The sequence below is a fragment of the Salmo salar genome, chromosome 19 (assembly GCF_965601325.2).
Source record: "Salmo salar chromosome 19, fSalSal1, whole genome shotgun sequence".
NCBI lineage: Eukaryota > Metazoa > Chordata > Actinopteri > Salmoniformes > Salmonidae > Salmo > Salmo salar.
Genome location: NC_138309.1, coordinates 48100001 through 48112406, shown reverse-complemented (window position 1 = coordinate 48112406; position 12406 = coordinate 48100001). Strand labels below are relative to the sequence as shown.

General features: G+C 47.2%; 1 protein-coding gene across 1 annotated transcript in view; it reads left to right on the top strand.

Moving 5' to 3' along the window:
• Nucleotides 1–12406, top strand: part of LOC106578905 (voltage-dependent T-type calcium channel subunit alpha-1G) — a 166582-nt gene that overhangs the window by 129418 nt on the left and 24758 nt on the right. The window contains exons 18-21 of the mRNA XM_082965756.1: nucleotides 3564–3715; nucleotides 5306–5415; nucleotides 8510–8643; nucleotides 11528–11598. Of these exons, the coding sequence (XP_082821882.1) occupies nucleotides 3564–3715; nucleotides 5306–5415; nucleotides 8510–8643; nucleotides 11528–11598 (467 nt within the window). The remainder of the gene's footprint in view (nucleotides 1–3563; nucleotides 3716–5305; nucleotides 5416–8509; nucleotides 8644–11527; nucleotides 11599–12406) is intronic.

Here is a 12406-nt window from a genome sequence, read left to right as displayed (position 1 = left end):
CACAGACATCCAACCCCATACACAGACATCCAACCCCATACACAGACATCCAACCCCATACACAGACATCCAACCCCATACACAGACATCCAACCCCCATACACAGACATCCAACCCCCATACACAGACATCCAAGCCCATATACAGACATCCAACCCCATACACAGACATCCAACCCCCATACACAGGCATCCAACCCCATACACAGACATCCAACCCTATACACAGACATCCAACCCCTATACACAGACATCCAACCCCATTCACAGACATCCAACCCCATACACAGACATCCAACCCCATACACAGACATCCAACCCCCATACACAGACATCCAACCCCCATACACAGACATTCAACCCCATTCACAGACATTTATTCACTCCAACCCAATCAAAGCCCACTCACACTTTGAAACTAAACCCCTCGTGCTGTGCCAGGGAATTCAGTGTGTCTGTATTTCCCAACCGAGCCTTGTCTTCCTGAAGTTACTGAGTGTGGCTCAGTCCAAAAACAACTCCTAGTTCCTCACCCTAACCTCTGTTAAGTCTTGTTTTGTAGACTTCAAAGAATCGGATGGATGTAGGTAATGTGTGGTAAGGGGCTAAGAGGTTGTTTTTGGACTGGTTTTTAATATTGGTGCTCTTTCCTAACTAATTATCTTTTTATGTCGGTCATGATGTTTAATGATTCACCAATGCTTTCAGCTAAAGGGGTCTTAGTTCTCCCAAGAGTAAAATAGCTTCATGTATATGTCAAAATGTAAAAAAAAACCATTTAATTCCCTCTTGAAGTATAAATACATTTTTTTCCGATATCCTTTCATGGGGCACCAACGTGTAGGGTATCCAACATTCCTCACACAGGGCACCAACATGGACATTCAGTTTAACATGCTACAGGCTAGTCATTTAGCAGATGCTCCCCATTAGCGGACCACATAGGTCTAAGGCCCCTTGGGTTGGAAGAGTGGTCGAGGGTCTGTTGAATGTTTATGTAATGTTATGTGAGAGAGAGAGAGAGAGAGAGAGATGCTGAAGTTTATTCACACCTCACTTCTTCACTTTCCTCTTGTCTCAGTTCTCTTTACCTTACACCCCTGCAATGTGCACACAAACACGCACACGCACTGCGCACATACAAACAGACACACACACACACTTTTACAAGTCTTTCAAGCTGATTTGGCGAAAGCTAATACAGACGTAATCTTGACTCATTGGTTTGGCATGACATCACAGTGTCAGTCTGTGCCAGTAAGATCAATTCTCCCTCTAAGTGCTGCTCAGTTCTTTCTCCCTCCAGATAGAGAAAGTTGGAGTAGCAGTAGTGTAATTTGGCCCTCTCTACTCTCACCTCACCTCTCCTCTCTCCCTTCATTTCTCCCCCCTGTGGCAGAGCCGGGCCTGAGCCAAGAGGAAAAGGTTCTGCCCCCCCAGCCATATTTCTCGTTCTACCGCTCCCTCTCTCAGGGCAGTACTTACACAAGGTCCATCTCTCTCATTCTCTCTCTCTCCTTCCTCTCTCAGTGTAGGGTTTTCAACCTATGAGAATTGGGCATTATGTCAACAGTCCTCCCAAGGTACAGCAACGGATGCTCAGTGAACTGTGCCCTCAGTTTCATCTATCGACCCTCTAGTACGGCCCGTTAAAATAAAGTGTTAGGTCCTGCAGCAAAACTGCAGCAGCTTAGCAGTTTCCCATGACATTTCACTGCCACAACGTTTGCACCAGTGGGTTCACTGCACTAGTTTAAATTGTAATGGGTCTGCGTGTTGTACAAGAAATGTACGATAAAGCAATGACCCAGGTAGACAGAACAAGAGAGAGCTTCACACGCAAGTAGATTTAGGATGAGGGAGATCTGAACAGCACCTGAGGTTTGGGATGAGGGAGAGCTGAACAGCACCTGAGGTTTGGGATGAGGGAGAGCTGAACAGCACCTGAGGTTTGGGATGAGGGAGAGCTGAACAGCACCTGAGGTTTGGGATGAGGGAGAGCTGAACAGCACCTGAGGTTTGGGATGAGGGAGAGCTGAACAGCACCTGAGGTTTGGGATGAGGGAGAGCTGAACAGCACCTGAGGTTTGGGATGAGGGAGAGCTGAACAGCACCTGAGGTTTGGGATGAGGGAGAGCTGAACAGCACCTGAGGGAATCAGGCTGTGCACATGTGTGTGTGTGTGTGTGTGTGTGTGTGTGTGTGTGTGTGGTGTGTGTGTGTGTGTGTGTGTGTGTGTGTGTGTGTGTGTGTGTGTGTGTGTGTGTGTGTGTGTGTGTGTGTGTGTGTGTGTGTGTTTGCAGGCCCATGCTGTCCTGTCCTCTCCCCTCATATTGTTCTCTCTCTCTTTCACTGACGAAAGAGGGATGAGGACAGAGACTGATAGGGAGACTCCCTCCTCTCCCCCTCTCTCATCCTCTTTCCTCTTCCGTTTATGGATGGATGGATAAAATGAGGAGAAGTGATAAATGGGTATGAAACCTGTACCTGATGTACTAAGGTATACTGAACTGTCCTTTTTGTTGTTATAGTCCTTATGAGAAAGAAGGAAAGAAAATTAAAGAGGGAGAGATGCCTGAAGATACGGCAGAAGAGAAAAAATAAAAAGGATGCATTGAAAGAGAGAGAGAACATGGATTAACCATTCATTACCAGCTCCCTGCAGCCTCACAATGCACCAAAATAACCTCCTTCTTCCCAACTCCAGTCTCTTCAAGCACACACACACGCGCACGCACCCACGCACACACGCACACACACACACACCACTTTGGGCAGTGGCGAGACTGTTTATTTCCCATCAAGCTCTCTCAGGGGAGATGTCCATTTGAATCTTTATTGATCAGAGGAGAGCAGCTCTGATTTTGTTAGTCATGGTTGGCAGCCACAGGGGAGCTGGGCCCGGGAACACTGTGCTTCTCTCCATCTCTCTCTCTCTCCCTTGTTTTCTCTCCATCTCTCATTCCACTCTCTCTGTGTCTTCCTCTACCTCTTTCCTCTCCTTCTATAGCTCTCTATCTATACCTCTCTATCTATACCTCTCTATCTATACCTCTCTATCTATGCCTCTCTATCTATACCTCTCTATCTATACCTCTCCTTCTATACCTCTCTTTCTATACCTCTCTTTCTATACCTCTCCTTCTCTGCTCATTGCTTTTTTTATTCTCTTCTCTCTCTCTATCTAGCTTTCATTTGCCTCTCTCTCTGCATCTCTCTCTGCCTCTCTCTCTGCATCTCTCTCTGCCTCTCTCTCTGTCTCTCTCTCTGCATCTCCCTCTGCCTCTCTCTCTGCCTTTCTCTCTGCCTCTCTCTCTGCCTCTCTCTCTGCCTCTCTCTGTAATGTTGTGATGGTATAAGTCAGTATGGGTGTGTATGCTCTCTGCTTTCCTTTAACTGACACTATTCTCTCTCTTGAGACCTGTGGGCTGCTGGTGTCGACCTCTCGACACCTTTCTCTCCAATATGTCCAGTACACTACTCCCTATCTCACCCTATGACCCCCCCCCCCCCCCCCCCACCTACCTCCCCGACCTCCCCTCTCTTACTCCCCCCTTCCAACAGAAGCTCAGAGTAAGCCTTACTACTCGGATTACTCCCCCACACGTCTCCTGATCCACAACATGTGTACCTCCCAGTATCTGGATCTCTTCATTACCGTTGTCATTGGACTCAACGTCATCACCATGGCGATGGAACACTACCAGCAGCCCAAGGTAGGACCTGAGCAATGATGGTTTCTTTGTTGATTTGTAGTCCGTTAGTTATCGCCATGGCATCTTGGACAGCATGCACCAAGATGGCTGCTCGTCCAGTATTCATTCCACATGGTCCAAGATCATTGCTCTGGGATTTGTAGTTTGTTTGGCAGCACAAATGCAAATGAGAAAAGTTCCTTTAGTTCTTAAAGGGATCTGCTCCACATTACGTAAAGTAATACAGCAGAAAGCAAAACATGAACTAAACTCCCACGCAAATGATGTCTCGAAGAATTGTAATTGTTTATTATCAGATCAGCTGCACGGTGATTCGTGATGAAAACAGCTTTGTTTTTTTGTGAAATTACCATCTGTCCAGTCCATGCATTTAAACAAGATGGAAAGAGAGAGAGAGGAGGTTGAGAAAGAGAGAGAGACATAGAGAGAGAAAGAGACATAGAGAGAAAGACCAAAGAAGAGAGAGATGAGGGTGGTAGAGAGAGACAGAGAGAGAGATGAGGGTGGTAGAGAGAGACAGAGAGAGAGATGAGGGTGGTAGAGAGAGACAGACAGAGATGAGGGTGGTAGAGAGAGACAGAGAGAGAAGAGGGTGGTAGAGAGAGACAGACAGAGATGAGGGTGGTAGAGACAGAGAGAGTGATGAGGTTGGTAGAGAGAGTGACAGAGAGATGAGGGTGGTAGAGAGAGAGACAGAGAGAGAGAGAGATGAGGGTGGTAGAGAGAGACAGAGAGAGAGAGAGATGAGGGTGGTAGAGAGAGACAGAGAGAGAGAGAGATGAGGGTGGTAGAGAGAGACAGAGAGAGAGATGAGGGTGGTAGAGAGAGACAGAGAGAGAGAGAGATGAGGGTGGTAGAGAGAGACAGAGAGAGAGAGAGATGAGGGTGGTAGAGACAGAGAGAGAGATGAGGGTGGTAGAGACAGAGAGAGAGAGAGATGAGGGTGGTAGAGAGAGACAGAGAGAGAGAGATGGGGGTGGTAGTGAGAGACAGAGAGAGAGATGAGGGTAGTAGAGACAGAGAGAGAGAGATGAGGGTGGTAGAGAGAGACAGAGAGAGAGATGAGGGTGGTAGAGACAGAGAGAGAGATGAGGGTGGTAGAGACAGAGAGAAAGAGAGATGAGGGTGGTAGAGAGAGAGAGAGAATGAGAGAGAGGGAGATGAGGGTAAGGAGGAGTGGGTGGCCAGATGAGTCAGTAAATCTCTGTAGAGTTAGTTGTCTGATCTTCTAACCACATGCCTACTAGGAAAAGTGAGAAGGGCATCGTTAATTCCCCCAGGCTCCAAGACACTTTCATACTGTTAGCCTTTTCAGAGAGAAGGAGAGGGGGAGGTAGAGGAGAGGGAGAGAGTGGGATGGTGGTGTGGAGAATATTACTCTGGGAAATGGGTTATTCTGGGAGAGTGAGACGTCAGAGGAGAGAGACAATAATAACGGCAAGCTATGGAATATTGTAATACTAATCCTCCCTCCATCTCCTCCCCCCTTCCTCTCCTTCCATTCCTCCCTCCCTCCCTCCCTCCCTCCCTCCCTCCCTCCCTCCCTCCCTCCCTCCCTCCCTCCCTCCCTCCCTCCCTCTCGCTCTCCAGGAGTTGGATGAGGCACTGAGGATCTGTAACTACATCTTCACCCTCGTCTTCGTCCTGGAGTCTGTCTTCAAGCTGGTGGCCTTCGGCTTCCGACGCTTCTTCAAGGACAGGTCAGAGGTCACACTTTGTCTCAGAGTAGGAGTGATGGTCTAGGATCAGTTTTTCTTTTTAGTTTAGAATGAATATGATTATATAGACAGGGGGACCTGATCCTAATTCAGCACTCTGGTGATTATGGGTCCAGAGATAACCCCTTCAGAAGAGTTCAGGCGAAGCAGCGATGTGTGTGTGTGTGTGTGTGTGTGTGTGTGTGTGTGTGTGTGTGTGTGTGTGTGTGTGTGTGTGTGTGTGTGTGTGTGTGTGTGTGTGTGTGTGTGTGTGTGTGTGTGTGTGAGTTAGTGTGTTGTAGGAAAAAGGTGCAGCGGTGGAAAGCTCTCTCTGTTAGGGCTTTATGAATACAAACTGCCTTGTTAAAGGCTCGTAAAACACAGTGCCTCAGACGATATCGTAGCTTTAAAATCCTTGGCTTCCCACTGAACATAGTTGAGGTTGAAATTGTGTTTAATAATAATAAACTACATTCATCAATCTCAGTCCACCATTATGTGGATAAATGCTATAGGCCCATAAGCGATCAACTCTAGACACCGTCGTGAAAGCCCAGGAGGCCGTCCATTTCTGAGATAGTGAAACCGATGCGCTTGGCACCGGCGATTGTACCACGCTCAAGTCGCTTACGTCACTCGTTTTGCCCGTTGTAACGGGCAAAACAACCTGAATTGACTTTTCTTTGCACTTTTCTAGTGAAAACAAAAGGCAGGAACAACACACCCAGATTCTGATCTAGTCAACTCCTTTTGAATGGTATGACCAAACAACAGGAATGTGACTGGTAACCAAGAAACCCAACATACAATTTAAATCCAGAAACGTTTTAATTTATTTATTTTACCAGTTAAGTTGACTGAGAACATGTCATTTACAGCAACGACCTGAGGTATAGTTACAGGGGAGAGGAATGAGCCAATTGGAAGCTGAAGATGATTAGGTGGCCATGATGGTATGAGGGCCAGATTGGGAATGTAATCAGGACACCAGGGTTAACACCCCTACTCTTATGATAAGTGCCATGGGATCTTTAGTGACCACAGAGAGTTAGGACACCTGTTCAACGTCCCATCGGAATGACAGCGCCTTACTAAGGGCAATGTCCCCAATCACTGCCCTGGGACATTGGGCTATTTTATCAGACCAGAGTGTCTCCTACTGGACCAACTCTTCCTAGCTACAGAGGCAAGTCAGCAGTGGGCTGCAGGGTGTTATGCTGCTGGCACTTTCAAATACATCAATCAGAAAACAATGCAATAAAGACATATCAAATTTCAAACCAAACACAGTAATTTAATTCACACAGTAACATTAGTTTGTCGATTCAAGCTTCATCAGTCTTCACACCTCAAACCGTGTCCATGCTGACAGGGTCTGTGGGAATGTCCCGTCCTGGAGATTGCCATGGCAATGGTGTGGCTCTCTCTCTCTCTCTCTCTCTCTCTCTCTCTCAAATATACAGCCATCCATCCAGACAATGCCATATTGAATACAACATGCCAGGTTGGCATCAGCAAGGCGCTAGACACATCTTCTTCACTCCCTCTAATTTTCTACTACATGTGCACACACACACACACACACACACACACACACACACACACACACACACACACACACACACACACACACACACACACACACACACACACACACACACACACACTGGACCCTGGCAGATGAAGAGAAATATGATGGATTAGCAGACATGCTTGACAATGGCAGGGGGTTTACGGGTTGGACCACATTCACACACATTGATGGAGCAGAAGTGGAAAAACGTTTCCACATTGTGCTCTCATCAACAGTTCTGCTCGGCTTGGAGCAGCATGTTCACAATGATCTTTATGGTTTCAGTCCTGCCATCATCTACAGTCATCGCATCTCTCTCTCGGTGAGAGAGTGTATCAGTGATTTGTCTCACCATGTTACTTCAGACCTTTGCTGTAATGAAATCTTAGATGGCCCAGGTCCTCTGACAGACCCTTGGATTGTCTCACACACTCCTTTAAGACCTCCCAAGGCCTGGGGTATTCTAAAATGTTCTACCTGTGTATGCTACCTGACTATGTGTTATTGGTGTGTGTATAACATGACCTGTATGTGTGTATAACATGACCTGTATGTGTGTATAACATGACCTGTATGTGTGTATAACATGACCTGTATGTGTGTATAACATAACCTGTATGTGTGTATAACATGACCTGTATGTGTGTATAACATGACCTGTATGTGTGTATAACATGACCTGTATGTGTGTATAACATGACCTGTATGTGTGTATATAACATGACCTGTATGTGTGTATAACATGACCTGTATGTGTGTATATAACATGACCTGTATGTGTGTATAACATGACCTGTATGTGTGTATAACATGACCTGTATGTGTGTATATAACATGACCTGTATGTGTATAACATGACCTGTATGTGTGTATATAACATGACCTGTATGTGTGTATAACATGACCTGTATGTGTGTATATAACATGACCTGTATGTGTGTATAACATGACCTGTATGTGTGTATAACATGACCTGTATGTGTGTATATAACATGACCTGTATGTGTGTATAACATGACCTGTATGTGTGTATAACATGACCTGTATGTGTGTATATAACATGACCTGTATATGTGTATAACATGACCTGTATGTGTGTATATAACATGACCTGTATGTGTGTATAACATGACCTGTATGTGTGTATATAACATGACCTGTATGTGTGTATATAACATGACCTGTATGTGTGTATAACATGACCTGTATGTGTGTATATAACATGACCTGTATGTGTGTATAACATAACCTGTATGTGTGTATAACATGACCTGTATGTGTGTATAACATGACCTGTATGTGTGTATAACATGACCTGTATGTGTGTATATAACATGACCTGTATGTGTATAACATGACCTGTATGTGTGTATATAACATGACCTGTATGTGTGTATAACATGACCTGTATGTGTGTATATAACATGACCTGTATGTGTGTATATAACATGACCTGTATATGTGTGTGTGTGTGCGTGTGCGTGTGTGCGCGCGTGCGTGCGTGTGTGTGTGTGTGGGTTGTAGGTGGAACCAGCTGGATCTGGCCATAGTGTTGCTGTCCATCATGGGCATCACTCTGGAGGAGATTGAGGTCAACGCATCCCTGCCCATCAACCCTACTATCATCAGGATCATGAGAGTACTGAGGATAGCAAGAGGTGTAGACACACACACACACACACACACACACACACACACACACACACACACCACACAGAGACACACACACACACACAGAGACACACACACACACACACACACACACACACACACACACACACACACACACACACACACACACACACACACACGACACACACACACAGACACACACACACACACACACACACATGCTCACACACACACACATGCGCACACACACACACACACACACACACACACACACACACACACACACACACACACACACACACACACACACACACACATTATCTCTCTCTTTTTCTCTATATACACATAAGTACACTCACTAAATCCTCCTCCTTTTCTATCCTTCTGTTTTAATACGGGTTGTAAAGCAGCAAATCCCAGGGTTTCCCCTCTTTGTCATTTTTGTGTGGCGGGCCCCAAAGCATCCCTGGAGAGGTGTGAAGAGACCAGATGGCACCGGGAACAAAGCCATCTCACACACACAGGACAGAGAGGAAGGGTACTCAGGGAGACAGACTGGGAGGGACAGGGGGGGACAGGTGGTGAGCTCAGAGAGACAGACTGGGAGGGACAGGAGGGGACCTGTAGTGAGCTCAGAGAGACAGACTGGGAGGGACTTAAGGGGACGGTCGGTGAGCTCAGGGAGACAGACTGGGAGGAACAGGAGGGGACCTGTGGTGAGCTCAGAGAGACAGACTGGGAGGGACTGAAGGGGACGGTCGGTGAGCTCAGAGAGACAGACTGGGAGGGACTGAAGGGGACGGTCGGTGAGCTCAGAGAGACAGACTGGGAGGGACAGGAGGGGACAGGTGGTGAGCTCAGAGAGACAGACTGGGAGGGACAGGAGGGGACAGGTGGTGAGCTCAGAGAGACAGACTGGGAGGGACAGGAGGGGACAGGTGGTGATCTCAGAGAGACAGACTGGGAGGGACAGGAGGGGACAGGTGGTGAGCTCAGGGAGACAGACTGGGAAGGACAGGAGGGGACAGGTAGTGAGCTCAGAGAGACAGACTGGGAGGGACAGGAGGGGACAGGTGGTGAGCTCAGAGAGACAGACTGGGAGGGACAGGAGAGGACAGGTGGTGAGCTCAGAGAGACAGACTGGGAGGGACTGAAGGGGACGGTCGGTCAGCTCAGAGAGACAGACTGGGAGGGACTGAAAAGGACGGTCGGTGTGCTCAGGGAGACAGACTGGGAGGGACTGAAGGGGACGGTTGGTGAGCTCAGGGAGACAGACTGGGAGGGAAAGGAGGGGACGGTCGGTGAGCTCAGAGAGACAGACTGCGAGGGACAGGAGGGGACGGTCGGTGAGCTCAGGGAGACAGACTGGGAGGGACAGGAGGGGACAGGTGGTGAGCTCAGGGAGACAGACTGGGAGGGACAGGAGGGGACAGGTGATGAGCTCAGGGAGACAGACTGGGAGGGACTGAAGGGGACGGTCGGTGAGCTCAGGGAGACAGACTGGGAGGGACAGGACGGGACAGGTGGTGAGCTCAGGGAGACAGACTGGGAGGGACTGAAGGGGACGGTCGGTGAGCTCAGGGAGACAGACTGGGAGGGACTGAAGGGGACGGTTGGTGAGCTGGATAGAGAAAACATAGTGGAAGGAGAAATGTGGACCCCAGGAAGACTATTTGCTGCTTTTGCAGCAGCTAACAGGGATCCTAATAAAGTCATAAATCCTGATATATGGAAAGAAACATAGTAGTAAGAGGCAGCACTGCTCATCTGCTTCTCTGATTACTGCCTGTTTACAGGAAGGAGACAGGGACAGAGGATTACTGCCTGTTTACAGGAAGGAGACCAGGGACAGAGGATTACTGCCTGTTTACAGGAAGGCGACAGGGACAGAGGATTACTGCCTGTTTACAGGAAGGAGACAGGGACAGAGGATTACTGCCTGTTTACAGGAAGGAGACAGGGACAGAGGATTACTGCCTGTTTACAGGAAGGAGACAGGGACAGAGGATTACTGCCTGTTTACAGGAAGGCGACAGGGACAGAGGATTACTGCCTGTTTACAGGAAGGAGACAGGGACAGAGGATTACTGCCTGTTTACAGGAAGGCGACAGGGACAGAGGATTACTGCCTGTTTACAGGAAGGAGACAGGGACAGAGGATTACTGCCTGTTTACAGTAAGGAGACAGGGACAGAGGATTACTGCCTGTTTACAGGAAGGAGACAGGGACAGAGGATTACTGCCTGTTTACAGGAAGGAGACAGGGACAGAGGATTGCTGCCTGTTTACAGAAGGGGGAAGGGACAGAGGTTTACTGCCTGTTTACAGAAAGGAGAAGAATTAGAAAGAGAGGAGGATGGTAAAACGAGGTAGAGGACGAGGAGATGTAGAGGAAAGTAGTGAATGATGAGAGAGGGATGAGAGAGGAGGTAGAGAAGCTCATCTGTTCAGTCTGACTGTGTGTAATGAAAGATCTAGCGGTTCAAGTCCTTGTTGATTATTGTCACACGGGACTCTAACACCTGCTCAAGGTGTGTGTGTGTGCGTGTGTGCATGTGCGTGTGTGTGCGTGTGTGCGTGTGTGTGTGTGTAGAGGCCTGCTCCTCTGGATTATTTGTCAACTTCAAACAGACTTTTCTTTCATTAATGTAGTGGCCGTCCTCCACTGTTACCAATTAACCTTGTCTCCTCCTCCTCCTCCTCCTCCAGCGCCCTGTCAGTGACATCATCACAGAGCCCAACTTCCATTAGTACCTCACCGAATATATTTTACTACAGTTATTCCCAAAATGTAATTATTTCTTCTGTGTGTGTGTGTGTGTGTGTGTGTGTGTGTGTGTGTGTGTGTGTGTGTGTGTGTGTGTGTGTGTGTGTGTGTGTGTGTGTGTGTGTGTGTGTGTGGGGCGCCAGTGCTGAAGCTACTGAAGATGGCAGTGGGGATGAGAGCGTTGCTGGACACGGTCATGCAGGCCCTGCCTCAGGTAAAGTACAGTAGAAGTACTAGGTAGTAGAAGTACTAGGTAGTAGAAGTACTAGAAAGTAGAAGTACTAGGTAGTAGAAGTACTAGGTAGTAGAAGTACTAGGAAGTAGAAGTACTAGAAAGTAGAAGTACTAGGTAGTAGAAGTACTAGGTAGTAGAAGTACTAGAAAGTAGAAGTACTAGGTAGTAGAAATACTAGGAAGTAGAAGTACTAGGTAGTAGAAGTACTAGGTAGTAGAAGTACTAGGAAGTAGAAGTACTAGGTAGTAGAAGTACTAGGAAGTAGAAGTACTATGTAGTAGAAGTACTAGCCAAAAGTACTACTAATCTTCTTCACCTTCTACTATAATATTCTCTCCATGTTTCTTCCACATGGGTACTCCTGGGGTATTTCCTTCAGACAGGAATCTCTTTACCATACCAACTAATTAATAGGATATTCCAGAATCGTCAACCTGGTCTCAGAGCATTTCATATTAATCTGTATGTAAATCTGTGACACTCAATTTAGTAGGATACGTTGTGTTTCATATCTATTCATTTGTTGATGTCCATCACCCATTTTGTATGATATGTTACGAGTTACAATTCGCATTATATGTTACGAATTCGCCAAACGTACAATATTTTATGAATTCTAGCTAGGTGGCAAGGTGGCTAACATTAGCTAGCTGTCAATATTAGCTATGCTTCAGGTGATGGTTAGGGTTAAGTTTAGGAGTTCTCTTAACCTCTATGGGCTAGGTGGGACGCTAGCGTCCCCCCCGTGGTGCACTCCATCAACAGCAGGTGCATTTCAAGAGCGGCA